Below are 27986 nucleotides of genomic sequence, written 5' to 3' on the forward strand. Positions count from 1 at the left end.
AGCACTAAAGTTAGCATTGACTAACGTTAGCTTCACACTAGCTGGTGTTTTTACACTAATTTCAGTGTCCAGGTCAAGTTTTTTTTACTTTAACGTGTAGTGGTCTTTGTTAACCTCCGTTTGTCAGAATGACCATAACTTGACACTGGCTGCAGTGAAGAAGGTCTCCTTTTATAGAGTAGACAAATATGACTTTACATTAATGCTCTGGCCTGATAAATTACGTTTTACACTACAACGTTACATGTAACAGCATGACAGTTATGCCTTAGAAAATATGCCAAGTGGACAAACTTTGAAGGCTTCTACCACAGCCTAACTTAAGTATCAGAATACACTAACTTGTCTTTTTGTATTTGTATGTCTTACTGTCTGTTTTCTGGACGGTGTGTGTCCGTAATAAAAGCTTTGATTGATTGATTGATTAACAAAGCGGACCAGGACAAGTTATGTTGTTTAAACTAACCATGAAAAGGTAACACTAGCAATGTTAGTTATCTATAATGTTTTACATTTATAAGGCTGTACGGCTGCAGGCAGCCACTGTCGAGTTATGGTCATTCTGACAAACAGAGGTTAACAAAGACCACTACACGTTAAAGTCAAAAAACTTTTTTTAAATGGAACTTTGTCACTTGCATCAGTTTATTAAGTAAACATCACATGTATATAGTGGATAGAAAGCATTCAGTCATAGTTCTCACAGTAACACCATTTCCTGAAGTCAACATGACAGAGGAGTCTTCTGCCTTCGTTGTTAGGCTGTCACTCATAATACCACGCCCCTCTGAGTTGAAGCCACGCCCCCCACGCAAAATCAGGGCCAAAAGTCTGAAACCGAAAAAAAATTATCTGAAAGTGAAAAACAGATCTGAAAACGAAAAAAAAAAAAAGATTTGAAACCGAAAAAAAAAGATTTGAAGGCGTAAAAAAAATAACTTTTGAATCTGAAAACATGAAATGTGGAACTGAAAACAAATATTAAAGTGAAAAATGAAAATTTATAATTTATTCAAAATAATTCCAGAATTTAATCTATATTTTATTCAAACTGAAAGAAAAATTGGTACACTTATTTTAAGTTTGAATACATGGTTTTATTTTTTCCAAGTTTTGACCAAAACTTAAATTTTCAATTTCAAGCTTTATTTTTTCAACTATATATATTTTTTTCAAATGAACAAAACATTTGGCCCTGATTTAGCTCCATAAGTCCGAGCACAAAGTTTGAGCACAAGCAGAGAAAATCCAAGCGCGAGCATGACCATTTGAGTGTGAGAGCAAGGTTTTGAGGGAAATTATTACAAAATCTGAAAGTAATATCAGTGAAAAATGCTCTCAAATTGAAAGAATGCGCTCTTGAATAAAGATACTAATATAACTCCATAACCAATGAGCTGGATGAAGAACAAGGATTCTGCTTCTTTTCATTCGGCTGAAGCCGGACCGCATTCGGATACATTCGGAGATAATGGGCGTGGCTCGGCTGTGCTGCGTCGCTCAGCTCTCAACCGGCGGTACAATCGGATGATCGCGGGTGGGCGGAGCCAAGTAGGAGGAAATGGTCTAGCTGGCTCCGGCAGCTTCAAGAAAACCGGCGACGAGCATCCCTACCCGGCAGTTTGATCGTACGTCTTCGCCACTGTCAGTCCATCACTGCAGCAGCAATCAAGCAAGATACATCTCTCAAGCAAAACGTCGTTGATTTACTGGAACACGTCTCCATTTAGCGAACGTTACTTCTAAACCGAGCAACACTTGTATGCTGCAGTTTCTAGAAACACCTGTGAACGGCTCGGAGATTAAATAGATAAACGGCTGCAGGATGGAGACGCAGATACATGTGCCTGTCGGCTCGCCGGTAGTTAGAAAAATCCCCATCTTCGTGGACGAACACAACGTGACGGAGGGAGCGATGAAGCTCATTAAACAGCTGAGACCGGCGTGGGACACCAGCCATGTAAAGACCAAGGTAACGTTAGCCGCTACGATAACGTTAGCTCAGCTGTACAGGGTATGCTAGGCTAAGCTAGGCTAGCTTAATATAGACGGCTCAAGGCTGCAGCATCACCAAACCCTAATGGACCAGGCAGGCAGCAGGAGGGCCGTGGAAACCTCTCTGCTGGCTAACGTTAGGGTACATTATATTATATATTTTATATATATATATATATATATATATATATATATATATATATATATATATATATATAACACCGCCGTCTACACTCTCTTCCTAACTGTTGAATTAAACCGTGTTATATTTTATATTCTGTTGCAGTCTTGGTAGCAATATAATATGGAAACGTTAGCTAAGCTAGCAAGACGCTCTCAGACTTGCACTCCCCCAAAGGCCAGTAAGGAAACATTCCTGTTACATGCTGTTTAATATGTCCAAAGTTCACAACATGCCACATGAAATATGTAATGAAAGCCAAGTCACGGTGAGCTAAGCGTCAGCGGGCAGCTGGTGGTGACGTGATGCTCATGGTAAGGTGAGGCAGACCCCCCTTCTGAAGCTGGCTTCTGGTAGTCCACCTGGCTGCTTTATTATGGCTCGTTGCCCTCTTGTCAGAGGGTTTTAGATCAGTGTGATTGAATGTTAATACTAATAGAAACATGAACATATATTAGAATGGTCTCATTGAGATAAAAAAGCAAATGTCAGAATTTGGTTGGGTGAACTTTCTCTAAATGCCAGTTTTCCAGAAAGTAAACTAATTCCCCAAAGAAAATATGTGGAATGGTGTAGTTAAGTATTTCACAAGGCACAGCAATATGCAGAGGTGGCATGTAATGGGACATTTAAAGTCAACCAAAAGGGGACATTCTAAAACTCTTAACATGAAAAGCTTATCATTGTTTAATGTACCTAAACAATGATCAATAATCACCAAATTTCTCTTTCATATCATCATCATAACCACTGAAAACTGTCAAAAAATCTAACCCATGAAGAGGAGCAATATGAGATAGAAATTTGGTGATATAACTTCCATAATAATTGGACTTTGGTTAGATTTTTTTGACAGTTTTCAGTGGTTATGAGGAGCAATATGAGAGAGAAATTTGATAATTGATCTTTGTTTAGGGACATTAAACCACGTTAAGCCACGTTAAACAGAAGGCAGACATAAAGGTCAAATATCATACAGACAAATACACAGATCTGTGCCTGTTCTACAAATACAGTTGAATGTGTGTCTGCTAATGTTTGAAACCAAAGTTGAAATTGAGACTATTTCAAGTTTGATTACTTCCTGAATTCTCAGTGAAAGGAGAGGGTCTAGATGGAAATAATTTAAACCAGCATTTCTGGTAAATTCAGCATTTCTGAGCAGAATGCCCTAAAAGTTAATTTGGGGAACTCCTGTTGCCTTCTTGGTGTTAAAAGACACACTGCAAAATCAGGCCTAAAGTGAGCTAGAAATCCACTTGATGTTTTGAGTGAACACAGCTCTGTGGGATGGAGCTTTATCTTGGAAAAATGCCTCTCACAATTTCCTAGAGGCCAAGTGTCTTGTGCAACCAGCAGTCCAAAAGGGTCAAACATGGGAAAGCAGCTAAGACTTAAAGACGCTACTATCCTGTACATACTTTCTGTGTCCATATGTGTAGGTGTGTATGTATACAAGTTACTGTATATATTTTATTTGTGTGTATATAGGGCTGCACGATATGAGTAAAATGTGAATCATGATTTTTTTTTTTTTTAGCTTTCTCTGCCACGATGGTTTTCTCATGAAGTGTAATGTTTATTGCACACATGAACCATGACAAAACAAATTGGCAGTACCAAACATAGATATTTTTTTTGGCACCTATAGCACATTGTGCATCACCACAAGCCTGTAAACACAAAGGCTTCAATACAGAAAATAAAGTACATACTGGCTATGGCTGTGGATTGGCAAGAATGTTTGAGTGGTGGAGTTGAAACGGGTCACATGCTTATTTCACCAATAAGTTCATTGTCTACGTTATGTACCAATAAAGGTTTATTTTGATTCAGAGGTGGGTTGCAGTTTGATGGGGGTTTATCAACGTAAAATAAAGCCCCACTAGAGCGCCGCTTACTGAGCTCCATGGCTGCAACACAACAAGCGCCTGGCCGCTACGGAAACCAAAACCTACGCATGTTAAATCTGGAACCCGTGATCAGATTTGAAACCAAATCCTCCAAACGACTCAAATAAAGAAACGATAATTTTTGAATTTTTTTAAACGATTCCAAGTAGGAATCTGTTCTCGTTGCCCAACCCTATAAGGCGATATATTGGGATTTTTTTGAAGTATAATTTTAGAAAAACTAATATTTAAAAAAAGACATTATTTTCATAAAAGTCAAAGAAGTTTACTTTAGGGAAACAATTCAGTACACAGAAAAGCAAACTGCCAGTTTGGGATTGTGGTTCCCAGGTTCTTAGTGAGCTAATGTTGATATGCTAAAGTAGGCCAAAGTTAGCCATAGCTACGTTGTTAGCTTGTAGCAGAAAGTTAGGCCCTGTTAGGCACTGTTAGGTGAGGACAGTAGTGGTGTGTCTCAGCATAGCCATTTAGCGGTAGGGGGTTTAAACACAACATAAACGTGAACCACTGTCTTACATGAATATTTTTGAACATAAAAATATCAATATTGCCTTTTTGAAAATCGATACAGTATTGCAAAAATTAAATATTGCAATACTCAAGTGTATCGATTTTTTTTCTTACACCCCTAATAATGGCCATTTAAGTACAGTAGACTACCAAAAATAGTGACAAATAACACATTGAACTAAAAATGGCCCCGATACAGGCTCTATCTCAACTCCTTCAACATGTATTTATATAATTAAAACGTGGCAATCAACATGCTGCAGCTACAGCTTCAGTCTCTAGAGAAGTGGAGTTTGACAGTATCAAAAACAGAATGATGTCTTAGCACACTCTTTTAACTGCTTGTCTTTCATTGTCCTATCAAAATAAAGGCCAAAAATGCCCCCCCCCCAAAAAAAAAAACAAGTCATTTAAAAATTAAATCACAAACGGTAACGATAATAGTTGTGATAAATAAACAGATATTAAAGTGTGCTCAGTTCTTTTTTTAATTTAAAACAAAAGAAAGGAATTCACCTTTTCAGTTTTAGCCACTGTGAGATTGTGCAATATGCTTCGTCGTCACCACAAACTAGCACACCTGAGTGTGTTGTTGAGCCATCCATTGGAGACGCAGCTTGTCAGGGAAAGGAAAATCCATAATTGATTGTTTTTGAAATGACAAAGTGGCGAATGTGTCATGGCCAGGTCAAAGTCTTTGGATTAGCTCTGACAGTTGGCACTATGACATAATTTCCTGCTATTACTCACCAGTGGCACAGTTACTCCACATATTTGTTTACATCCTGCTGGATAAGCTCTCTGGATCCGATATCCCACCCATTCACACACACTGCAGCTGAGGACGTGATAGTGTTTACCTCGACCTCTACTGACCAGGCAAGCCAAGATTGTCTCGGTGAACACCACATTAATCAGGCTTTTAGACCTCGTATGGAGTTTTACAGCTGCACAACTGGCAATGCAGCAGAAAATGGAGTGAAGAGAGTGTGAGATTAATGTAAAAAAGTGTTAGTTGGTTGAGTTGGGGAGGATGTTCTCCGAGGAGCGGGACCATTGTTTTGATGGGAGTGGGAAGCACTGAATGTGGTGGAGAGCAGCAGGGCAGCACTGTTGACAGAAACATCTGATTAGCCTCGCCACCTGGACAGGAAGACTTTTACTGTAAATACACACTGTCCGTTTCCTTGTTTCACACACACACACACACACACACACACACACACACACACACACACACACACACACAGTTCTGGAAAAACAGCAGAGCGTGCCAACAGCAACAGAGCAACAGTCTCTTATTACAACTTTCTCATGCTGAAGACTTGATTTCAGTGCTGCCTCAGACGCCTTGCAGTCAGACCACAGAAAGGAGACTCATTCATGGAAATAAATAAATAAAGCGTCAAGCAGTTTATGGCAGCATGTTTACCTCTGTCTGGGTCCAAGCTTATCGCTGTCTGTCGATATGTTGATCGCCGGTCTTAGCGGTGTATTGTGTGGCGGGTGGAAGGGATCAGTCATGTTGTAGTAAAGGCGTGTATGCTTGTGTATGTACGGTCATAACAGGGATGCCTGCGTGCCCATCTTTGTGGTCAACCACGTGTGGAATGCCAGATATGTGTGAGTGAGCGTCTGGGCCGGAGGAGATGCAGGCAGTGTGTATGTTGTTATTGTGTTTGCTGTAATGGGATGGACTGGCCCACTGTTTTTCACTGGAGCGATGTCACTCAGATATGTAAGGCCTAGCTTTAGACACAAAAGCCTATTTGCTTACTCTTCATTTTAGAAGAGGCGTTTGACTTAACTTGTTAACTCACTGATGCAAGACCAACACCAGCGTACAGATGAGGCAGGTAGTCCTGGCTGGGGTCCGTGGGAAGGTGTGGATAGACGTCTAGACCCGTGCACATCAAAAACACTGTTACAGTTATCTGGTTCATCCGTTTATGTTGTACAGTATAGCCACAAAAATTGTACCATTAACGCCAACAGAATAATATCTTATCAAATCTTATCAGCGTACAAAAATCAGTTTCGACAAAAGGTCTACATCTTACAATTCTACAATTTATGTTCTTCTTTGCTTTCATTGGCATATTTTGGCATAAGTCATACGGGTAACTTCTCCTGTCAATCTCCCTGTAACATCAATTTGACCACCTCCCATCTAAATCAAGGACCACATTAGTGCTCTTGCTGTGACTACATGTTGTTAGCAGCTTTGTTGATATTTTGTAATTGTTTCAGGTCCCCTAATAATAATTAGTGGCACTGTTAAATTTGCTATGTTTTTGTCTGCAGATTTCTGACCGCAGGACTTTAAGCTCTTTGGTGTGAAGGTCTTGTTTTTAGTTCTGGGTAGCCTTTTGATTCAAGTCGCCTTACATAGCAAATTGGGCGAGTCAATTATGCTAATGATTAAATCTTACAAGACCATTTTGTATAGGTGCACTAATCAATTTGAATCAAATCATCATCATTAAAGGGTTTAGCGAATGATACTTGGAACAGTTGCACGAGTAAACCTCAGGGAATAAAGGAATGGAGGTGTAGGAGAAGAAGCTGATGAAATGTTCTTGCTTCTCCTTTTAGGCCCACAGCCTCACATACATTTAGAAGAGACTTTTTCTCAAGCAGTTTTGATGTTTTAATTTTATTAACTCCCATATATGACCGTGACCAGCATCCTGTTTCAGACCACCACCGTGATGTTACCCATAAGCAAAAGTAATTGATAGAACATCAGTATATAGTTTATGATAAGTTTTTTTCAAATGACTAAAATTTACATTTTGAATTACATTAAAAACATGCAACCATCCGTGGTCTGAAGGCACAATTAACCCTTGTGTTGTCTTCCCGTCAACCTTGAAAAAAATTAATTAAAGGTTTCTTCTACACATTTTCAGCGCTTATTTCTATGTCCCATATTTTCTGATGTAAAACAAAAATTGAAAATGGGTCAATTTGACCCGAAGTCATGCTGCTGCATGATATATTTATCTGATGTACTGTAGGTCCAACCTGCATGGAGTCTGCACTATTGGTCCTGACCTGAAGACAACTGATAGCTTTAGAGAACCCAGTGGAATTCAAGATTTAGTTTGAGAACCACTATCGTGCTGCACAGTCAGAGGTTGGGGGTATTCCTCTGGATCTCTGTGATGATTTATTTTCTTCCTCTTCCAGCTCTTCACTGATGGAACCACCAACAAGCTGGTGGGCTGCTACGTGGAGGACAGTCCAGAAGACGTGGTCCTGGTGCGAGTATACGGGAACAAGACAGAGCTGTTTGTGGACAGAGACAATGAGCTCAAAAGCTTTCAGGTAGTGTTAAAGCGCCCATATTATGTTCATTTTCAGGTTCATAACTGTATTTTAAGGTTGTACCAGAATAGGTTTACATGGTTTAATTTTTAAAAAACACAATTTTTTTGTTGTACTGCACAGCTCTCTCTCACTGCTGCAGCTCCTCGTTTCACCTGGTCTCTGTTTTAGCTACAGAGTGAGACCTCTTTTCTTCTTCTGTACTATCTTTGATTGCACTCGCACATGCTCATTCGCTCAGATCGTAGATTATGTCAGCTATGGATGGATTCTTTTCAAAGTTTGTATGAAGCACCAGAGACACAAAATAACACCCCAAATCCCAGAAAAAGTGTTTTTTTTTCATAATATGGGCACTTTAAAGAAAACGAGTGAAAAGGGTAGTGCTCGCCTGTGAATAGAAAATGTTTCTCTAATCTAATTCTTATGTTTTCTTTCCCTCCTCTAGGTGCTACACGCTAACGGATGTGCTCCTCGCCTCTACTGCAGCTTTCAGAACGGTATCTGCTACGAGTTTATGCAGGGGGATGCTCTCGGGACACAGGATGTCAGAGATCCTTCCTTGCTCAGGTCGGGACATGGTACAGTCATGGGACTACTCAGGACTTTTTTTACTGATTTAGCTAAGAGATGGTAGAATTGTTACATTGTCCCAAGTAGCGTTGTACTATTATGCTAGAATCCTCCTAGCTTTCTTAATTTTACATGTAGACACAAACTACTTTACAATGCAGAAATGCTTCCACGTCGCACAGGAAAGAGGCAAATGAAGCAAAAACATGCGAGTCACATGCAAATGATAGTTGGCAGATAATCAACATTACAAAAACAACTGATCATAGGCCTATTCCAAAGATAGATAGAAGGTTTGGAAGCACAGGTGTTGCTCATGTCACTTTATTACTGCAGTAATTAAATACTAATACTTAATCTGGTAACACACATTGTCCTTGGTGTCAGCTTTTTAAAACTAATCCACTACATCAGCGCAGTGTGTGTTACGTGATGTATTCAGTTGACTCTGAACTTCTTTATAACTGGAGCCTAATACACAATAGTCAATAATGTACTGGTTCATGTTGAAATCTAGTCTCAATGATAACCTGTGTGTCCGTGTCTCCTCTCAGACTGATATCCAGGGAGATGGCTTGTATCCATGCCATCCATGCACACAATGGCTGCGTCCCCAAACCCAACCTCTGGATCAAGATGCGAAAATACTTCTCCCTTGTGGCCACTGAGTTCACTGACCAAGCATCCAACGTCAGGTGAGATCTGGTTTCTCAGTAGTTCTTGGTTGGTGCTCCTACTCTATTTTTTATTTAACTTTTATTTAACCAGGTAGGCCGTTGAGAACAGGTTCTCATTTGCAACGGCGACCTGGCCAAGAATACAGCATAAGAGTGAGGGGGAACATACAGTTAAACATTCATACAATACAGGAATACAGAATACAAAAGGCTACATGAAGTGCAGATTAAGTTAAGAGTAAGTAAGACGAAGGATATGCAAAAGTGATATGGTAATAACACAATATACATGAATAGACTCATGAATAGAATCTATAACACTGCTGAGATGTAGTGAAGAGCCAAACAAAACAAAAACCATACAAATTATGATCTAGTTAGTGGTGTTGAATATGTTGTAACGCAATATCTATGAATAGACAGTCTATGTAAATGCTGAAATATAGTGAAGAGTCAATATACAGTTAGTGCAAATTGTGGACTGGTTAGTGATATAGGTCAGTAATAATACTGTTAACTGGAAGAGACAGTCTATGTAGATATTGAATGTAGTGAAAAATCAATATACGGTTAGTGCAAATAGTGGACTAGGTAGTGATGTAGATCAGAAATTACATGATATGCATTAATAGACAGTCTGTATAAATGCTGAGATGTAGTAAAGAGTCAATATACAGTTAGTGCAGATTGTGGGGTACATAAATTGTGTGACACATAGGTTGGAGGAATGACAGTTGATCATACCTGGGCGGATGAATAGTGCAAAAGGATGTAAACAGAATATGATAGCAATGCAGGTGAAGATGTGCGTCTGTGCAAATATGCAATGGGGCGCGACTGAGGTAATGGAGTGCAGTAATGCAATAAGGGGTGCGTAAACAGAGCATGAATGATGGAGAACAGTTAGCATGTACAGTGATCGGACAGGAGCTCAGACAGACGTACTTTGAGTTAGTGAGATAAGAGTTTTGAGTTTCAGGGTTTTTTGAATTGCATTCCAGTACTTTGCAGCCAAGGAGACCAAGGAGATGTAGACTAACTGCTAGAGTGCAGGTTGTGGGTGGGTGAAGCCATGGTGACCAGTGAGAGTAGGTACAGCGGGGCTTTGCCTAGCAAAGAATTTGTAAATTAGTTGGTACCAGTGAGTTCAGCGACAAGTGTGTGGCTCAGCACACACACGCACACACTGATAATGATGCAAATAGTTCCTAAAATGCAGCCTTATTTGCCTGTAACAAAAGTTATCAGGAAAGAATCAGTTTTCCTTGAGCCTGATATCAAATCTTTTTGCACCAAGATAAACAATTTACCCTGTTTTCTAGGTACCAGGTTAGTTTATCTAACACATGGTATAGAAAATAGATGTCTGGCTATGGAGTCAGGAAGTGAGAGGTTAATACTAGAAGGTGGCCTCCTCTTTCCAGAACAGACTAGAAGCTTTACAACCACAAAGTACTCTTACTGAAAGTACTTTTTTAACCACACTAGCCGGGCTCTAGACATGAGGTTGTTGATCAATCAGTCCACCAGACTGAAATATCTCAACAAATATTGGATGGATTGCTGTGCAATTTTGTACACACATTCATGGTCCCCAGATGATGAATCCTACTGACTTTGACGATCTGCTGACTTTTCATCTTGCACCATTATCAAGTCCACATGTTATGGTTAATGACCAAATACCTGCGAAACTAGTAACATTCTGTCAATCAGCTGTGCATTGTGTTTAGTGCTGATTAGCAGATATTAGTATGCTAAACTAAGTCTACTTCTACACTGATCCGGCTCATATTTAAAACACATTTGTCATGTGGAAATGAGTCAACACTAGGGTTTCTGGGTTGTTTTATTTGAAAGGGTTCCCACGGGTCCTTAAAAAGTCTTAAAATGTCAAATTAAATTTTGTGAAATTAAGGTCACAAAATGTCTTAAATTTGCTGTAGGTATTAAATTAGCTGACCATGTTTTTAAGATGATGGGGTCATTTGTCGCTGATGGTCTACCATAAATCACCTAATGTCTTTGGTTACCTCACCTTTGTAGCCATTTGTAGTCTTTTAGAGATGAGGCCTTGCAGCATTTTCAAGAGTTTTATGTTCCGTTAGCTAGCTAACGGCGGCTAATGCCTGCGTTGTTTCAACGAAGCAGAACAACGTTAGACTCCCGCTGCTTCTCAACTGGCGGCTTCAAGTGGTTTTGTGTCGCTGCCAGAAACTCGAAGGGCAGAGGTGTTGTGGATTCTTCACACGGTAAGCAGCCACCATTATACAACGTTTAACTTTACCAACGAAATAAAAGATAGCTTTGTAGAGATCGGGGGATTTTCCAAACCGAATAAATAGCACACATAATGTACACAAAACTGCTTTGCGACCCCATTGTGGTGTAACTAAGATATCTCTAGAATCTTGACGGATCTAGCTCCTAGTTTTGTAATCAATTCTGTGATGTTGACATGGAAATGGCAGAGTAATATTTTAAGTGATGAGCCTGTTGTGCTGTCATCACGGATGTATTGGCAGTCATGCTGATTTGAGCATGGTCTACATGTCTAGTTGACCAATCAGATTGCCTTTTCAAATCAAATTTTTGCTTTTAAAGGATGCACAAGGACTAAGAGGACATTACTAGGCTATTAAGTTAGTTAATAATCTTATTAATGACTCAGTAAATTCTCTTTCCTATCAAATATTTTTTTCCAACAATTTTAGATCTTAAACTATATTTGTGGTGGCCTTTAAAACGGTCTTGAAAAGTATTACATTTGACTTCAAAAATTGTGCAAGAACCCTGTTTGAGGCCTCTGTCCACAGTGACAGAGATGAGACTGAGCCATTATTCTATAGTTCAAGTGTGTCAAGCAGCACAAATATGATCCGCCAAGGGGGGCGCTACCATTGGTACTGCTCACCACTCAGAATTGCCGCTTCGCTCACAGCTCAAATTATTTCAACTTTGACCTTGTTGCCGCTGACCTTTCAAGGCACAACCAATTCCAGAACGTATACCTGCGCTGCGCTTTGCCTCTCTGCTCTGCGCCCTACCTCGTGGTTTTGCAACAGATCGTGTTTATGCGGCTTGACACACTTGAACAATAGAAAAATGGTTCAGTCTCCTCTCTGGGAAAGAGGAAATAAAAAACAGTTTCCAAGAGTTAAGCTGAAGATGATTGGGTTTGTATCTTGGCACTGGACCTGTGGAGCCGACAAAGGCAGACCGTTTCATGACTTGGCCAGCTACCCAGTCTCAGCTGATATCTTTTGTTCTGGTGGCTATTAGATTTAGTCCAGCATGTGGCTTATATAACTGTAACAATAATAGCTGACTGGATTAGGGAGTCTGAGGCATGCAGTGGGCCAGCAGATGTTTGCTCAGCTCAGTGTATCAGGTTACTTTATGCTCTTCCTGGGTTACGCAGACAGCTAGAGTGTCCTGGTCCTGGACAGCAGACACTTGTTGCTCTGTGGTCTGAAGCAGACTGTATAAAAAGTCCAATGTTAACAGGCATTATCAAAGATTTGACATCTGTATGAGATGATAAACAATACTGGCCACCTCGTATAGATCAAGCGTGTGATATTTCAATTAGAGACTTTGTTTGCAGATATGCAAAAATATTTATTGTACAACTGTAATATAAAATGTACAAAGTCTTTTGGAGATTAGACTCCATCGAATTAATAATATTTTTAAAGGGGGTATCATAACATAGTATCAAATCATAACAAGAGTTATCTCGAGACACTTTACAGATAGAGTAGGTCTAGACCACACTCTATAATTTACAAAGACCCAACAATTCCAGTTATTCCCTCAAGAGCAAGCAGTGCGACAGTGGCGAGGAAAAACTCCCTCTTGGGAAGAAACCTCGGACAGACCCAGACTCTTGGTAGGCGGTGTCTGACGGTCCGGTTGGGGGTGTGATGAACAGTGGCGATAGTAGTCACATTTAATAATGGAACAGTGACTTCAAATGGTAGTCATAGTAGTTCATGTCATATCAGGGCGCTGCAGGGCGTTACAGGATGTAGCATGGCCCAGCAGAGCATGGATGGACGTAGCAGGAAGTAGCAGGTTTCAGCAGGAAGCAGCAGGAAGCCGCAGGGTTCAGCAGGAAGCAGCATGACATTGCAGGGCACCGCTGAGCTCAGCAGGGAGTGCAGCAGGACCACGGCGACAGCTGCAACCAGGATCTTGGTGCCAACGTTCTCCAAGGAAATACGCTGGGTGAAAAACATAAGGACTCCGAGGAGTAAACTCCCCAGAAGCTAGGATTAGTAACAAGCATTTCTGGGACGGAATGCACACAAATGGTAATAGTAATAGTAATAGAAAGGGAGAGGAGAGAGCAGCTCAGTGTGTCAAAGGAAGGAAGTCCCCCCTGCAGTCTAGAACTATAACAGCGTAACTAAGAGAGACAGGACATAAGGAGAGGTGGCCTGTTCGGGCTTTGAACTCTCCCCTGCTGGATCGGGCTTGGCTGGCCTGCCTTCCTCTACTTTTGTTAAATGTTATTAATCTAACAATTATGAAGAGAAGCAGGTGGGCCAGTTAGGTGGACACTGCAACTCCTCACTCCCTAACAGGAGCTGGTTCCATAGGAGAGGAGCCTGATAACTGAAGGCTCTGGCTCCCATTCTACTTTTAGAGACTCTAGGAACCACCAGTAGCTCTGCATTCTGGGAGCTTAGTGCTCTAGTGGGACAATAAGGTATTAGGAGCCCTTCTAGATATGATGGTGCTAGACCATTTAGAGCTTTGTAGGTCAGGAGAAGGATTTTAAAATCAATCCTGTATTTTACAGGAAGCCAGTGCAGAGAAGCTAATACAGGAGAAATATGATCTCTTTTCTTAGTTCTTGTGAGAACACGCGCTGCAGCATTCTGGATCAGCTGGAGAGTCTTAAGGGACTTATTTGAGCAACCTGACAGTAGGGAATTACAATAGTCCAGCCTGGAAGTAACCAATGCATGGACTACTTTTTCAGCGTCGTTTTGAGACAGGATATTCCTAATTTTGGCAATGTTACGAAGATGAAAAAAGGCTTTTCTTGAGGTTTGTTTTAGATGGGCGTTAAAGGATATATCCTGATCAAAAATAACCCCTAGATTTCTGACCGTAGTGCTGGAGGCCAGGGCAATACCATCCAGAGTAGCTATGTCTTTAGATAATGAGGCTCGGAGGTGTTTAGGTCCCAGTACAATAACTTCAGTTTTGTTAGAGTTTAACATCAGAAAATTATAGGTAGGTTAAAGCTTCTAGGTTTGATTGACAAGTATAATTGGGTGTCATCCGCATAACAGTGAAAGTTAATTGAGTGTTTCCTAATAATATTACCAAGAGGAAGCATATATAAGGAGAATAGAATTGGTCCAAGCACTGAGCCTTGTGGAACCCCATGGCTAACTTTAGCGTACTTGGAGGATTTATCATTAACATTAACAAATTGAGATCGATCAGAGAAATAGGACTTAAACCAGCTTAGAGCAATTCCTTTAATGCCAACCAAGTGTTCTAATCTCTGTAACAGGATTGAATGGTCAATAGTGTCAAAAGCAGCACTAAGATCTAGTAAAACAAGAATGGAGACAAGTCCTTTGTCTGCAGCAGTTAGAAGGTCGTTAGTAATTTTCACCAGTGCCGTCTCTGTGCTATGATGCTTTCTAAATCCTGATTGAAAGTCTTCAAATAAACTATTGCTATGTAGAAAATTACATAACTGATTAGCAACCACCTTCTCAAGGATCTTGGATAGAAAGGGAAGGTTAGATATAGGTCTATAGTTTGCTAAGACCTCAGGATCGAGGGTGGTATTTTTCAGAAGAGGTTTTATCACCGCTACTTTAAATGACCGTGGTACATAACCTGTTAATAAAGACATTGATCATATCTAGTAATGAAGTGTTAACCACGGGTAACGCTTCTTTGAGTAGTCTCGTTGGGATGGGGTCTAAGAGACCGGTAGATGGCTTAGCTGAGGATATCTTTAACATTAATTGTTGAAGGTCTATAGGATAAAAGCAGTCCAAGTATATGTCGAGACTAGTCGTTATTTCTAGCGGTCCTGCATTTAAAGGGGAACCGTTAGAAGTTGAGGGCAAAAGGTGATGAATTTTATCTCTAATTGTTATAATTTTATCATTAAAGAAGCTCATGAAGTCATCACTACTCAGTGCTAGAGGAATAGATGGCTCAGTAGAGCTGTGGCTATCTGTCAGCCTGGCTACAGTGCTGAAAAGAAACCTTGGGTTGTTCTTATTTTCTTCTATTAATGATTAGTAATAGTCTGATCTGGCCTTTCTTAGGGCCTTCCTATAGGTTTTGAGACTTTCTTGCCAATCCAAACGGGATTCTTCCACTTTGGTGGAACGCCACTTACTTTCGAGGTTTCGCAAGATTTGTTTTAATTTGCGAGTTTGGGAGTTATACCAAGGTGCTAATTTCCTTTGCTTCATCATCTTCTTTTTGAGGGGAGCGACAGAGTCTAAGGTCGTCCGTAGGCAAGTCGTAGCACCGTCTACAAATGTATCAATTTGAGAGGGACTGAGGTTAACATAAAGGTCCTCTGTTATATTAAGGCATGACATAGAGTCGAATGCTGTTGGAATATCTTCCTTAAATTTAGCTATAGCACTGTCAGATAGGCATCTAGTGTAGAAGCTTTTATCTAATTTAGTATAGTCAGGTAGTAAGAATTCGAAAGTAATTAAAGAATGATCTAATAATACCGAATTCTGCGGAAATATTATTAAATCCTCAATTTCAATACCATATATCAGCACAAGGTCGAGGGTGTGGTTAAAACAGTGCGTCGCCTTGTACCGAGGTGAAGGTAGAAATGGAGTGCGTGCGTTTTACACAGCCTCCCTCCTAGCTCTCCCTGCTATCAAGCTGACTGTGGATTAGGGCCTATAAGCCCATTACAGTTAGCACAGGGGTCTCTGCTCAGCACACCACTGTGGTTGGCTGAGACACTAACTCTGCGACTTAACCCTTTCTCCACTAGCCAATTATGCCACTTTCAGACTGACACAGATTAAAGCCGTGACGAGCTGAAGTGGTGAATGTGTGTGTTAAATTACAAGGGCTGAACACAGGTTGGATGTGTGAATGTTCACTAGGCCTGTGTGTCATGTGCACAGAGATGGAAAAGGTAGTAATAGTTGAATAAATATAGCTGCATGAGATGCATGAATGCCATGTTCAAGCATCATATGTACATGCACTAAAACTAAAAGTGACCTAGCAGTGTAGCCATAGTGACTGTCCACTGAGAGCTTGTTTCTCTGTAACTACGCTACAGGCCAGAGCCCCACTGAGCCTGTGTGCGGTTTGTGCATGTTGGTCTCAGTTGTTTTAACTTTAGACTTTTGTCCACTTTGTGATGATCCCTAATCAAGGAAAAGCTGTAACACCTAGTAAAATTATTTCTGGCACTTCCCATAACCATGTCCATGGGGCCGGTGTTGTCTTTGCAGACACTTGTGTTTGCATAGTTGTCATAACAGTCTAAAAGAAGAACCTGTGTGTGTGTGTGTGTGTGGGGGGCTCACCTCTCTCAATCTCTCTCGCTGTCTCTGTGCTCCCTGTCCAGAATCCAGCAGGAAGTTCCCAGCAAGGCGGTGCTGGAGCAGGAGATGGTGTGGATGAAAGAGCATCTGTCCACTCTGGGCTCCCCTGTGGTGCTCTGCCACAATGACCTGCTCTGCAAGAACATCATCCACAACAGCAAAGAGGGTAGGCACCTAACCCTAACCCAAAGACGGTACACACCTAACCCTAACCCAGAGAGGGTAGGCACCTCTGGGTTACTTCCAAACACAGACTTCCTCCTACTTTCAGCTTCACATGGAATAGAGTAATAAATGCGTTGCACAGCAGAAAGTGGATCAAATGATTGATTCTTTTATTTTTTTGCAGCTGTTTTTTGTGTGTGCAAATATTACCGTTGCTGTACCTTTTGCCTAAATGGTGCCAATGATCCTCTGCCACAGCCTACATGTTTCTGAGCGGACACCCACCATTATACACTTTACATTTTCTTTGTCCTCTTGTTGTTTCTCAGGTCATGTTCGCTTTATAGACTATGAATACTCCAGCTACAACTACCAGGCCTTCGACATCGGCAACCACTTCAATGAATTTGCAGGTTTGTCACACCATGGTGTGATTTGTGTTAAAGCTAAAGGTCCCATGTTGTAAACAGTCCAATTTCCATGTCTTTTTTTAAAATTATAAAGCAGGTCGTGGTACTATATAAATACTGTAAAAGTATCTAAATGCTCAATCCACGGAGAAATGCACACAGCCTGTTTTGAGAAACCGTGCAGTTGTGATGTCACAACTACATGCATACATACATACATACATACATACATACATAGTATGTGTGTGTATACTATGCCGTTACAGTCATTCCCTGGCTGCAATGATGGTGCAGACAATATGAGAGCACAGATGCAGAAGAGCTGGAAACGCTGACCAATCAGAGCAGACTAGGCTTTGTCTTAAAGAGACAGGCACTAAACGGGACATTTCAGACGGAGGGTGAATAGAGGAACATTTTGACAGACAAAATGAGAAAAATAGTTTTTTTTTAACATTAAGGCAAAATACAAGTATGATCTTGAAAGTGAGCTTAATATGGGACCTTTAATGTTCTATCCATACAGCCTGGCTTATTACGTAACTGTGTGTCCCTGTGTGTGGTCAGGAATGGCGGAGCTGGACTATGGGCTTTACCCCAGTCGGGAGATGCAGATGGACTGGCTCAAAGAGTACCTGCAGGCATACAAACTCTTCACCATGAAAACAGAGGAGGTCAGCCCGCGGGAGCTGGAGACGCTCTATGTACAGGTCAACAAGTTTGCTCTGGTGAGGAAGAATATGTCGGCAAAAACACACACGGTCTCTTACACACAAACACCCACAGTATCTCACGTTACTTGACTTCACCTGATATCTGATTTGTCTCTCTCAAGGCTTCTCACTTCTTTTGGGGCTTCTGGGCGCTCATCCAGGCCAAATATTCCTCCATTGACTTTGACTTCCTCGGGTAAGTTGCTGTATGAGTATGTATCTGAGCTGTATCTTTACTACATTCAGCAGTGATATGGACTGTCTATTCATGTATATTGTGTTGTTACCATATCACTTTTGCATATCCATCGACCTACTTACACCTCACTTTGCACCAGCTTTGTAATGCCTATTTAATCTGCACTTTATGTAGCCTTTATGTAGTGTATTGTATTCTGTATTCTTGTATTGTATGAATGTGTAACTGTATGTTGTCCTGCACGCTTACGCTTTTCTTGGCCAGGTTGCCGTTGTAAATGAGAACCTGTTCTCAATGGCCTACCTTGTTAAATAAAAGTTAAATAGAAAAATGAGTGTGTTAGTGCAGCGTGTGGTGACCCCCCCCACTGTGTGTCTGAAAGGAATCTGTCTGTGTGGGTTAAACGGAGCATTATGAAAGACTGAAACCAAAAACCCTAAAAGCCAAGTCTCATTTCTTTTGTGAGCATCCATACCACTTAACACTTCCTGCCTACACACCTGCCACACCCCCAACAGCAGGTCAGCCTCCCCTAGTGGTTTTACAGAGAGAGAGGCAGTGCAAGAGTGAATATCGATGCTACTTTGCCCGTTAACAGAAGTTGGTGTGAAGTGAATGAGTGCTGTGCTGTTACTACGGTTACCTGGCCAGCAATGGAGAAAGCCTCTGTGCTGCATCATCATCATCATCATCAACAAGCGCTGCAGTGTTTTTGTTCATTCGGCTCATTTGCTAGTGTGCTAGTACACTAACATTAGCTGAGTATGTCAAGTATAACCCAAAATACTTCACTTTGGTCATATAAAAGTTTATTTATTTTAGTGCCAGAATAGCACCCGCTACATTGGTGTTCTCCACGGGGCGATCATTTTTGGTTGTGACCAGCAATGTCGGTACTTAAATTTGATTGGTGCTGTGTCTGTGTGTTACACAGGGACAAATAAATCATTAAAGGTATTTTACCCAAAGGAAGAATATGTTGTGTATCAACATTAGTTGCCATATTTTGTCCTCTTTTAAAAAATGGAAAGGAAACCTGCACAATAGCTGCAGTATCATTCTAGTTGATATTCCCTTACACAAAAAATGAGAATTCAAACTTGAGGCTGGATTCCTCCTCCTGTGCCATCACCCCCTTTTGCGCTTCTTTCTTGCAGGTACGCTGTGCTACGTTTCAACCAGTACTTCAAGACCAAGCCTGCAGTTCTGGCCCTGCAGATCCCAGAATGAGAGAAGACCGGAGGGAGGGTGGAACAGGTTTTCTGCTGCGACGTCCTGTAGGGTGGGAACTCTTCTCTGTGAGCCAGCTGTTGATGGACCACTGCTTGGTCTTCCTCTTTCATCACATCTCTAGCTCAAGAATGATAAAACTTCCATAGGTTATGTGTGTGTGAGTTTATGCTCGTGTATGTTTGTGTTCTTAATTTATCTCTGTAAAAACCCAACATGTTTCTTTCCCTCTTCGGGCAACTGAACAAGGCCTAGTGAGCACAGCAGCCTACATTTTGGGGTAGAGATCAGACTTAAAACTTGTCACTCAGGCGCCAAAATGTTCCACAACGCTGGAAATGAAGTTCCAAAGAGGGACGAGACTGTTGAGGGTTTGATGCTGACATTGACAGATGGCTGACTACAGAGGCATTTCACCTGTGATTCCTCAGATTTAGCATGTGGTGTGCGTGGTGATGCCATACCACCTCCTCCTCTCTGCAGATATTTTAACACTTGAGTTGATTTGTGCGCCCTTTCCTTTTTCTTTCCTCAATCTTTGATGCTAAGTGCTCGTGGCTGCAGTATTTCTGCACTGCACTTCCCAGAGATCAACTGTGCATCGAACACTGTGGGCGGTTCATCTTTTCTCTGATTTTGTTGATTTTTTTCTGTTCTGTTTGTTCTGTTCTGTTGCAGTTTGAGCTTTTGTCAGTTATTCCAAGCAAACTGCTGCTGCTGCTACGCATGTAAAACCAACTTTTGTGTGTGCTAGTGGACTTTTCCCCTGAGAGGACCTACCAGACACTGAGTGTGTGGAACAGCAAATGGAAAAGCTTTCCATACACTGGCTGAAGGTTGCATCACTATTGTGTTATAGCAATCGGTGATAGAGAGTAGCTAAATGTGCATTTATTTATTTATTCATGTATGTGAAGACATTAACATCTCAGGTGAAACAACTCTCCAGTTGTGTTGCTTTGTGTTGAATTGGGAAGTGATCTGAAGCAGGAGGGGAGATGGACGTTGGGTAAAGAGAGGGCACCTGAGTAAATGTCACTCTAAACTCGGTGTGCATTTCTGCCCTCAAACTGTTTTCCACCTTCTTGACTTTTATGGTTACAGCGAATCGCTCCGTTAAACTTTCCATTTAAACTTTCCAGACCTCTTGGAAAAACACAACCTCTGTCACCCCTGCTGCCAACCCCCCCATCCTCCCCTCTTTTATGCCCTCCTGTGTCGGCTCCCTCCTCACATTACTATCTTTGATCTCCTCCCACCATGGTTCAGTTTCATATCTCTCTTTATCTGTTGAGATTGAGGCAGTAGCACCTGTTCCACGGGCCATCTTAATTCAGAGACTGCTCTCAGCCCCACACTGTAATCCATTCACATACCAGATTTGGAGCCAAATTTAGTTACATAATCAGACATTGCACAAGTTATATCTGGGGAAGAAATCAAGTCTAGATTTCAAAAAGAGGCATGAATGGGTTATCTTGGGTTGTGTTGCTGTCATGAGATCACCTAATACTTGGATGGGAAAGCATGGCGTCTGACACTCCAGAAATGTAGTTATATCCAGAAAGACACACACACACGCGCACACATGCACGCTAGAACTCCACTGGTTATCATCAAAGTGTGTCTACAGGTGTTGGGGAGGACATATGTATATGTGAAACGTATGTATAAAGCCTTTAGTGTCTCCAGAGGGAGCTGTGTGAAATCTGATTAATCCTCAAGTGATGTCACTTGAGTCAGCGTCGGCTGGCTCTCAAGACTACACCAGACTACATACTCATCTCTGCTGGAGGCGAGTGGCTCCAGCCTACATTAGATGCTACTAACTCCAAACCTCCGAATCTCCAACCAAACTGTTGCGGTCAAGTTGCATTGTGGGTAATGTAGGTGCCAGGTTTTGACAAAGAAGAAGAATGCTTGAAATTTAAACAAGTAAATACTGTATCTCTGGTTCTGCTGCATCAATTTTGATCATTTTTGTTTTTAGACTGTTGATGAATCCGCCAATGTTATAGAAGTGAAATGCTAAATCCATGAAGTAGTCTTAACAAAGCATTCCCACTCTTGTGACCACTCTTAGGTTAACACACTACAGGCTCAGTGGTCCTATACATATCCTGTCTGTCTTTGGACTCTCATTTGGTATTGTACTTCCATAAAGGGAGAATTTGACCAAAGACAAAACTGAAGCAGTAGAGGCCGAGATATCTCCTAGCCCCTAGTATGGGTCGAACCGCAAAAACACTTCCTACAATGCAACGCAATGGCGTCTTTGATTAACCCTTCTTTGACTGGCAAAAGCACCTCTTTCAAAGTTGACGTCCCCAGACGTTTCTCTGTAAATGTGTAGTTGGAGTAGCTGAAATGACTTGTGATGTCACTTCTGTCCAGGGCTGCAACTAGTTATTCTTTTCATTCTCCAATCATATGCAGATCATTTTTTTTCAATTAATTGTTTAATTGATAGAAAATTGTGAAAAATGCTCATCATATCTTCCCAGAGCCCAAAATAACCCCTTCAAATATCTTTTTGTGTGTATTGTTCGACCAACAGTCCAAACCCATTCATGTTTACGGGGAGAGTAGTACTAACCGTGGCCAGTAAGCTGATCTTTGAAACCTGCAGAGACCTCGACACTGAGCAGTCTCTTGGTAGACTCGATTCACCACAGGCACTGGCCTCATGATGAACTTAAGCACAGGTTCACTCCTCGTCCCCATCAATGATTTGGTTACACTGGACTGATCAACGCAACACACAAATGAATGAATGAATCCGAGCTTTAGATCTTCTTCTGAAGCTGTTCATTCATGCTGGGCTCCAGAAAAGGGACATGTCCCCTCTCTCAGCCACACAGGATATCCAGCCCCTCACAGGCCCAGCAGGGGGAGACACTGAGCCCTGACCTTTGTCCTCCACTGCAGGTTTCATGTAACCGATAATTCATTTAAATAAATAACCGTTAATAATTTACCAAGTGAGCAGCGGCCCTTCAAAACAGCAGAAGAGACACCAACTGATGAGGGTTTTTCAGTTAGGACAGTTAACCCGAGAATGTGTTTTCAGAGGGATCACATTTAGATTTGAAATGTGTTAGTTGTAATTTTTTTCTTAGACGTGATGATCAGAACCTTCTGAATGTGAATTATAACTCATTTTAGGGCTGTGAGGTGAAAATTTGTTACTCAATGAAAGATATTCTTTTGATGGCACACATTTGGGAGAAAAAAAGCTACCTGTGAAATTGTCTTGAAAAAGCTCCTATCACTCCAAGTGCATTTTTCATTTGAGGATAATCAAGAGGCCCTTGTTTCAGGTGACTTACAGCGGAGTAATCTGGTTAGTAGATTTGCAGATAATGGCCAAATTAGTGAGCTTGCTGCTTGAGCGCACAATCCTAATACCCTGGTAGGAATTCAGCCTGGATAAAAAGGGCATTTGCACTGAACGAATTTCTCGATTCACTTTATAGAGCACACTGACCCTGATGGAAGCCATTGGTTGACACAGTTTGGGATTTTGGAAGAGATATTTAGGATGGTTAAAGGCTAGAGCTAAATGTTGAGTTGAAGGCCGATTGAGGTTGTCCTGAAAAACTTTGATTTGTTTGGCCCGTTGGTCCTCTTACCCACTGTGATGTCTGGCATCAAAAAATTCAGCATTAAAATCATCTCAGAGTTGTTAAAGGGACAGTTCACCCCAAAATCAAAAGACATGATTTTCCTCTTACCTGTAGAGCTATTTATCAATCTACTGTAGGTTGTGTTAGAGTTATCGGCCGTAGAGATGTCTGCCTTCTCTCCAATATGATGGAACTAGATGGCACTCGGCTTGTGGTGCTCAAAGCGCCAAAAAATACATTTGAAAAACTCAACAGCAATGTCTCTTTGCAGAAATCATGATGCGGTTACTGAAGATAATCCTGGTCCTGGTTGTGAGCGGTTTCATGTAGGGACTATTTTCTTTCTACCGAACTACACCTGCCGACCGCATCACTGTGCAGAAGTAAGGGTGCTCATGGACGAGTGGCTCGTCCTCCTCGGCTGAGCGGGACCTGTAGCTCATCTGAGCTAGCTAACAGCTCAGCCGAAAAGGATGTCCATTAAAGTTAACATCTCGCCAGTCATGAGCACGAGCCTCTCCTCCGTGAGTACGCTTCCTTCAGTGCAGCCATACGGTTGGCGGGTGTAGAAAACTTTTTATTTTGGATTTGGGGGAAGTGTTCCTTTAAGTTTATCGGTAAATAACTTTCAAGTGCATCACATGGTCTGACATCTGTTGTCCAGAAAGAGCTAGGACCCGGGTTAGGATTGTTTTGTCAAACTAAATCTTAAGTTATGAATTATTTCTCATGCCGTTAAAACCTTTTTTACTTAATCTACAAATGTTTCCGTTGTATATGTCACAACGCAAGTTAGCACGTTAGACCTACGACAGATCTCTCTCACCGATTTTTGTTTACCAAAACGTTAGCGAGAGATTTGCACGTTATTTTGGACGTTAGTGTTGTGGCTCTACAGACCATAATAAGAAAACAATGAGATGTATAAATGCTTAAAGTAACTAGTTACAAAGCTGACTTTGTTGACCACTGTCTCATGACATTACACACTTAGTAAGGTGAAAATAAGCCAAACGATAAGTTGTTGTGGGCATTCAACAAAGATGGTCCCTGTTTGAAGACCAGCACATTTGATCTGTTTTGGTGGCAACCTCCAGTATCCCAGAGGAGTCTGAATTTCCTGTTCCAAGCACTCTTTGTGTTCGGCCTTATATGGTGTTTTATAGCAGTTTTTATTTATTGAGTGAATCTAACATTGCATTACACACCTTTTTTCTTTTGTCGTGTTCTAATCATTCCAAAATGGTTAGCTTCAGATGGTTTGCATTGAAGTTCATTTCAGAGTCACTATTTCTGTGTGTGAATGCACTAACTTAATTTTAAGAAACACTGTACAGATAACTGAATATTTTTCCTTTGTATGCTAAATTTACTTTTTGTAAATGCTTTGAGCACTGTGTAAAGGGACCTAGCGTTTAGCTTGCAGATGTGACTTTGTAAATGTACTTATCCACTGCTAAAGGAGATGCTGCGTCCAGCTGAGATGGAGGATGTAAATACTGTGAAAAGCTTACTGTACAGTGATCCTTTACACCTCTGTAGGAGTGGCAAGAGGAATTATTTAACAGTTGTCAGTAAACATTTCCATTAAAACATATAAAAGAATAAACACAAACGTGTGTGCCTTTGATTGGTCAGCTCTCAGAAAGTTCTGGCTCTCCATTAAAGTACCAACATAGGTCTTCTCTTCTTCTGACACGCCAGCTTCCTCCTGGGAGTGTCGGCCTTAACAGGAGGAAGGAAGGAGAGCACTTTTGCTGTGGGACATCCTACACACACGCACACACACACACACTGCTGCTAAGGTGATGTGACACATTTCAAACCAAAGCCTTCACTCTGCTTAATACATAAAAAGGGTTTAGGTGTTTTTCATGGCAATGCTAAATATCAACAGCTGTGCCTAATGTTAAAGCCATCTACCTTCGTGGCATTTATGGTAAGCTGTGGTAAATTAATAGGATTTTAAAACCCTTTTCAACACACTTGGGGCTATGTTTAGTCTTGCAAACATTTCTGTTGGTGTTATAGAAGCTAACAATTCACTAACTAATATATCCAGAAAGTAAGAGAGTCAGTCTAATGTAATTAGGGTTAATTAATGAAAAACTATAGGAAGTGACATTAAAGGAGAAGGCTGGACACACACACACACACAGACACACACACAGACACACACAGACAGGTTATGACTCCTAACACCCAATGTCTCTGACCTCATCTGCCTTTTTAATTTACTTACACCATCACCTTATTATATTTAATAGACTCCAAAACCAAGTTAGCTACCATTCAAGAAATAAAACAACCCAACACATTTTAAATAGGAAGAAATGAAAATGATTCATCTATGGGTAGGATAGGAGGTTACAAATGCGTTAGAAAATCAGACCCAGCTTACATCCTGGACATGGTCACACCCTGTACCCCAACCCCCACTCCGCTCTGCATCAGCCAACCAGCTTGCTGCCCCCCCGCAGCGAGGGACAACTAATCACTCAAACAAGTCCTGACTGTTCGCTGTTCTGGCTCCTAAATGGTGGAATGAGCTCCCTATTGACATCAGGACGGCTGAAAGCCTACACATCTTCCACTGAAGGCTAAAAACACATCTCTTCTGACTACACCTCAGATAAACATGGAAAAATTATATATATATATATATATATATATATATATATATATATATATTATTATATATTGTTGCGTCAAACGACAGGTATTCACTCTATGAATACCTGTCGTTTGACGCAACACCTCCCACTTGACCTCCTGGTTCTTGAACCCAAGGAGGTCACATCAGCTACATCCTCGCTGGTTTTACCTCTGCTCTAGCACAGGTATTAGCACAACCACACGTCTGACGTCCCTGTGAAGTATTGTAACAGGGATTTTGGTTGGTCTTTCTTTCTTTGTTTTGTCTCTATGAACATGCTTCAAAGTTGAGATGGGATAACTTGGGAAGGTTCTTATATTTGCATCTCTCACAATGCCCTTCTTGTCAGTGTTGACATTGACGACCCTGCCAAGCTTATACTGACTCCTCAAAGCGTTCTGGTCCAGCCAGACGACGTCTCCAACGGCCACGTTTCGCTGCTTTGTGTGCCACTTAGGTCCAGCCAACTGGCTCCACTTTCTCCAGAACCAGTTAACTTTCGCTTGAATAACTCTTAACCGCTTGTAGGAGTAGTCTTCAAGCTCAAAGGTTCCCAAGTCTCCCCTAGGTCCAGTCCTTCCAAGCAGAAGAGAATTAGGGCTGATGTATTCTATGCAGTCCTCCCGGCTCTGAGTCCTGGCATCTATGGGCCTTTCATTGGCAAGGTTAGCAGCCATGAACATGAATGTTTGGGACTCACTCCACGTGAAGAGTCTTTCTCCTCTCATATTGTGCAAGGCCCGCTTCACAGTGCGAACAGCTGCTTCTGCAGCACCATTCCTGTGAGGGGAGTCTGCTGGGTGGATCTTCCAGCTCCATTCTGTTCCATGCTTTGAAGCTTCATTTTCAAGCTCGGATGTGTTTTGTTGATCCAGGAAGTGGTAGAGCTCTTTGAGGGCAGGTCTGGCACCCACAAAGTTCTTCCCAGGATCTGACCACAGTTTCTTTGGATGCCCTCTCTGTGCCATGAATCTTTGGTAGGTCAGTAAGAAGCCTTCAGTTGACTAGTCACTGACAACATCTGTGTGTATAGCTCTGGATGCCATACAGCAGAAGACAATTCCCCACACCTTAAGCTTGACTTTCTTCCTCACCTCGTCCTTGACTTCATGTGGTCCAAATAAGTCTACCGTTGTGTACTCAAATGGTCTGGCTGGTGTTCTATGCTCGGGTGGAAGGTCACTCTTGATCTGTTGGCACTTTCTGGCCCTGGCCTTTCTGCACAACACACAGTTGTCAACTCTCTTTTTAGCTAGCTTCCGGCTAAGGGTGTGACGAGATCTCGTTTTACGAGATCTCGCGAGATTAAAACGTGACGAGACTTCTCGTCGAGGTGAAAAGTTGTCTCGTGAGGCGATGTGATGTCAGCGTGATGGAGCGTGAAATTACTATTGAAGATCCCCCTGCCACTTTTAAATCATTTGTGTGCAAACATTTTGGTTTTCCTCTGAAAAATAATAAACGGCGAAAGAGTGACAGACAAGACGAACACAATATGTAAATATTGTAAGAAAAAAATGCCGTATACCGCGGCTAACACGAGCACTATGCAAAAACACTTACAGCACCACCACAGCTCTCTACTAACTACTGCACCCGCGACGAAAACATTAAAAGGCCAAACAACTCTAGAAGCCTTTGCATCTCTGCCACCGGTAAGTGTAAGAGCCACGGCAGTAACGAGGGACATAGGCGTTTTCATTGCAGCTGATATGAGGCCATTTTCTGTGGTGGAAAATGTCGGATTTCGGCAACTCTTAAATATCCTTTGCTGTCTCCACTTGCCAAAGCATACCTTTCCATCCCTGCTACCTCAGTTCCAAGTGAGTGTGTTTTTTCTACTGCAGGAGACATAGTTACTGCCCAAAGGTCTCAACTGCTGCCAGAAATAGTCAACATGCTTATATTCTTGAAAAATAACATGACCATATCTTAGGCTGTTCTGTGTAGTTTATCTTATAGAAAAAAATTGTTTCTGTTTGCACTTGTAGTTTTGAGAGAGCAGTACTTTGGTTATTGATACACTTACTGTTTGCATTTAAACATTTTCTGTTGTTTACACATTTATTTTATTTATACTGTTTATTTTTTTATGTTCGATTTGTGGAAAGGAGTTAGATTTCACAGGGCAGAAGCCAGTTGGTAGATTTTATACAAAACATTTTGCAGTGTTTGCATGTCCTTTACTGCATATGATTCATTAAAATAGTAAAAAAAAAGTTAAATAACATTCA

At 41.3% G+C, this 27986-nt stretch overlaps 1 protein-coding gene across 1 annotated transcript; it reads left to right on the plus strand.

The window, feature by feature from the left end:
- The first annotated feature begins 1528 nt into the window (after positions 1-1528).
- On the plus strand, positions 1529-23173 carry etnk2 (ethanolamine kinase 2). Its single transcript, XM_028575927.1, has 9 exons — positions 1529-1972; positions 7792-7929; positions 8378-8499; positions 9057-9197; positions 16777-16919; positions 17248-17331; positions 17896-18056; positions 18164-18237; positions 19398-23173. Exons 1-9 carry the CDS (start codon positions 1826-1828, stop codon positions 19468-19470), a joined length of 1083 nt encoding a protein of 360 aa, XP_028431728.1. The 5' UTR covers positions 1529-1825; the 3' UTR covers positions 19471-23173.
- Positions 23174-27986: the final 4813 nt, after the last annotated feature.

The sequence above is a fragment of the Perca flavescens genome, chromosome 4 (genome assembly GCF_004354835.1).
Source record: "Perca flavescens isolate YP-PL-M2 chromosome 4, PFLA_1.0, whole genome shotgun sequence".
In the NCBI taxonomy this organism is placed as follows: domain Eukaryota; kingdom Metazoa; phylum Chordata; class Actinopteri; order Perciformes; family Percidae; genus Perca; species Perca flavescens.

Bases quoted from the DNA above. Each gene is read 5' to 3' on its own strand.
- etnk2 (XM_028575927.1), top strand. From the start codon at position 1,826: ATGGAGACGCAGATACATGTGCCTGTCGGCTCGCCGGTAGTTAGAAAA. The intron at 1,973-7,791 runs GTAACGTTAGCC...TTCCTCTTCCAG, and splicing joins CCAGCCATGTAAAGACCAAG to CTCTTCACTGATGGAACCAC. The intron at 17,332-17,895 runs GTTTGTCACACC...GTGTGTGGTCAG, and splicing joins CCACTTCAATGAATTTGCAG to GAATGGCGGAGCTGGACTAT.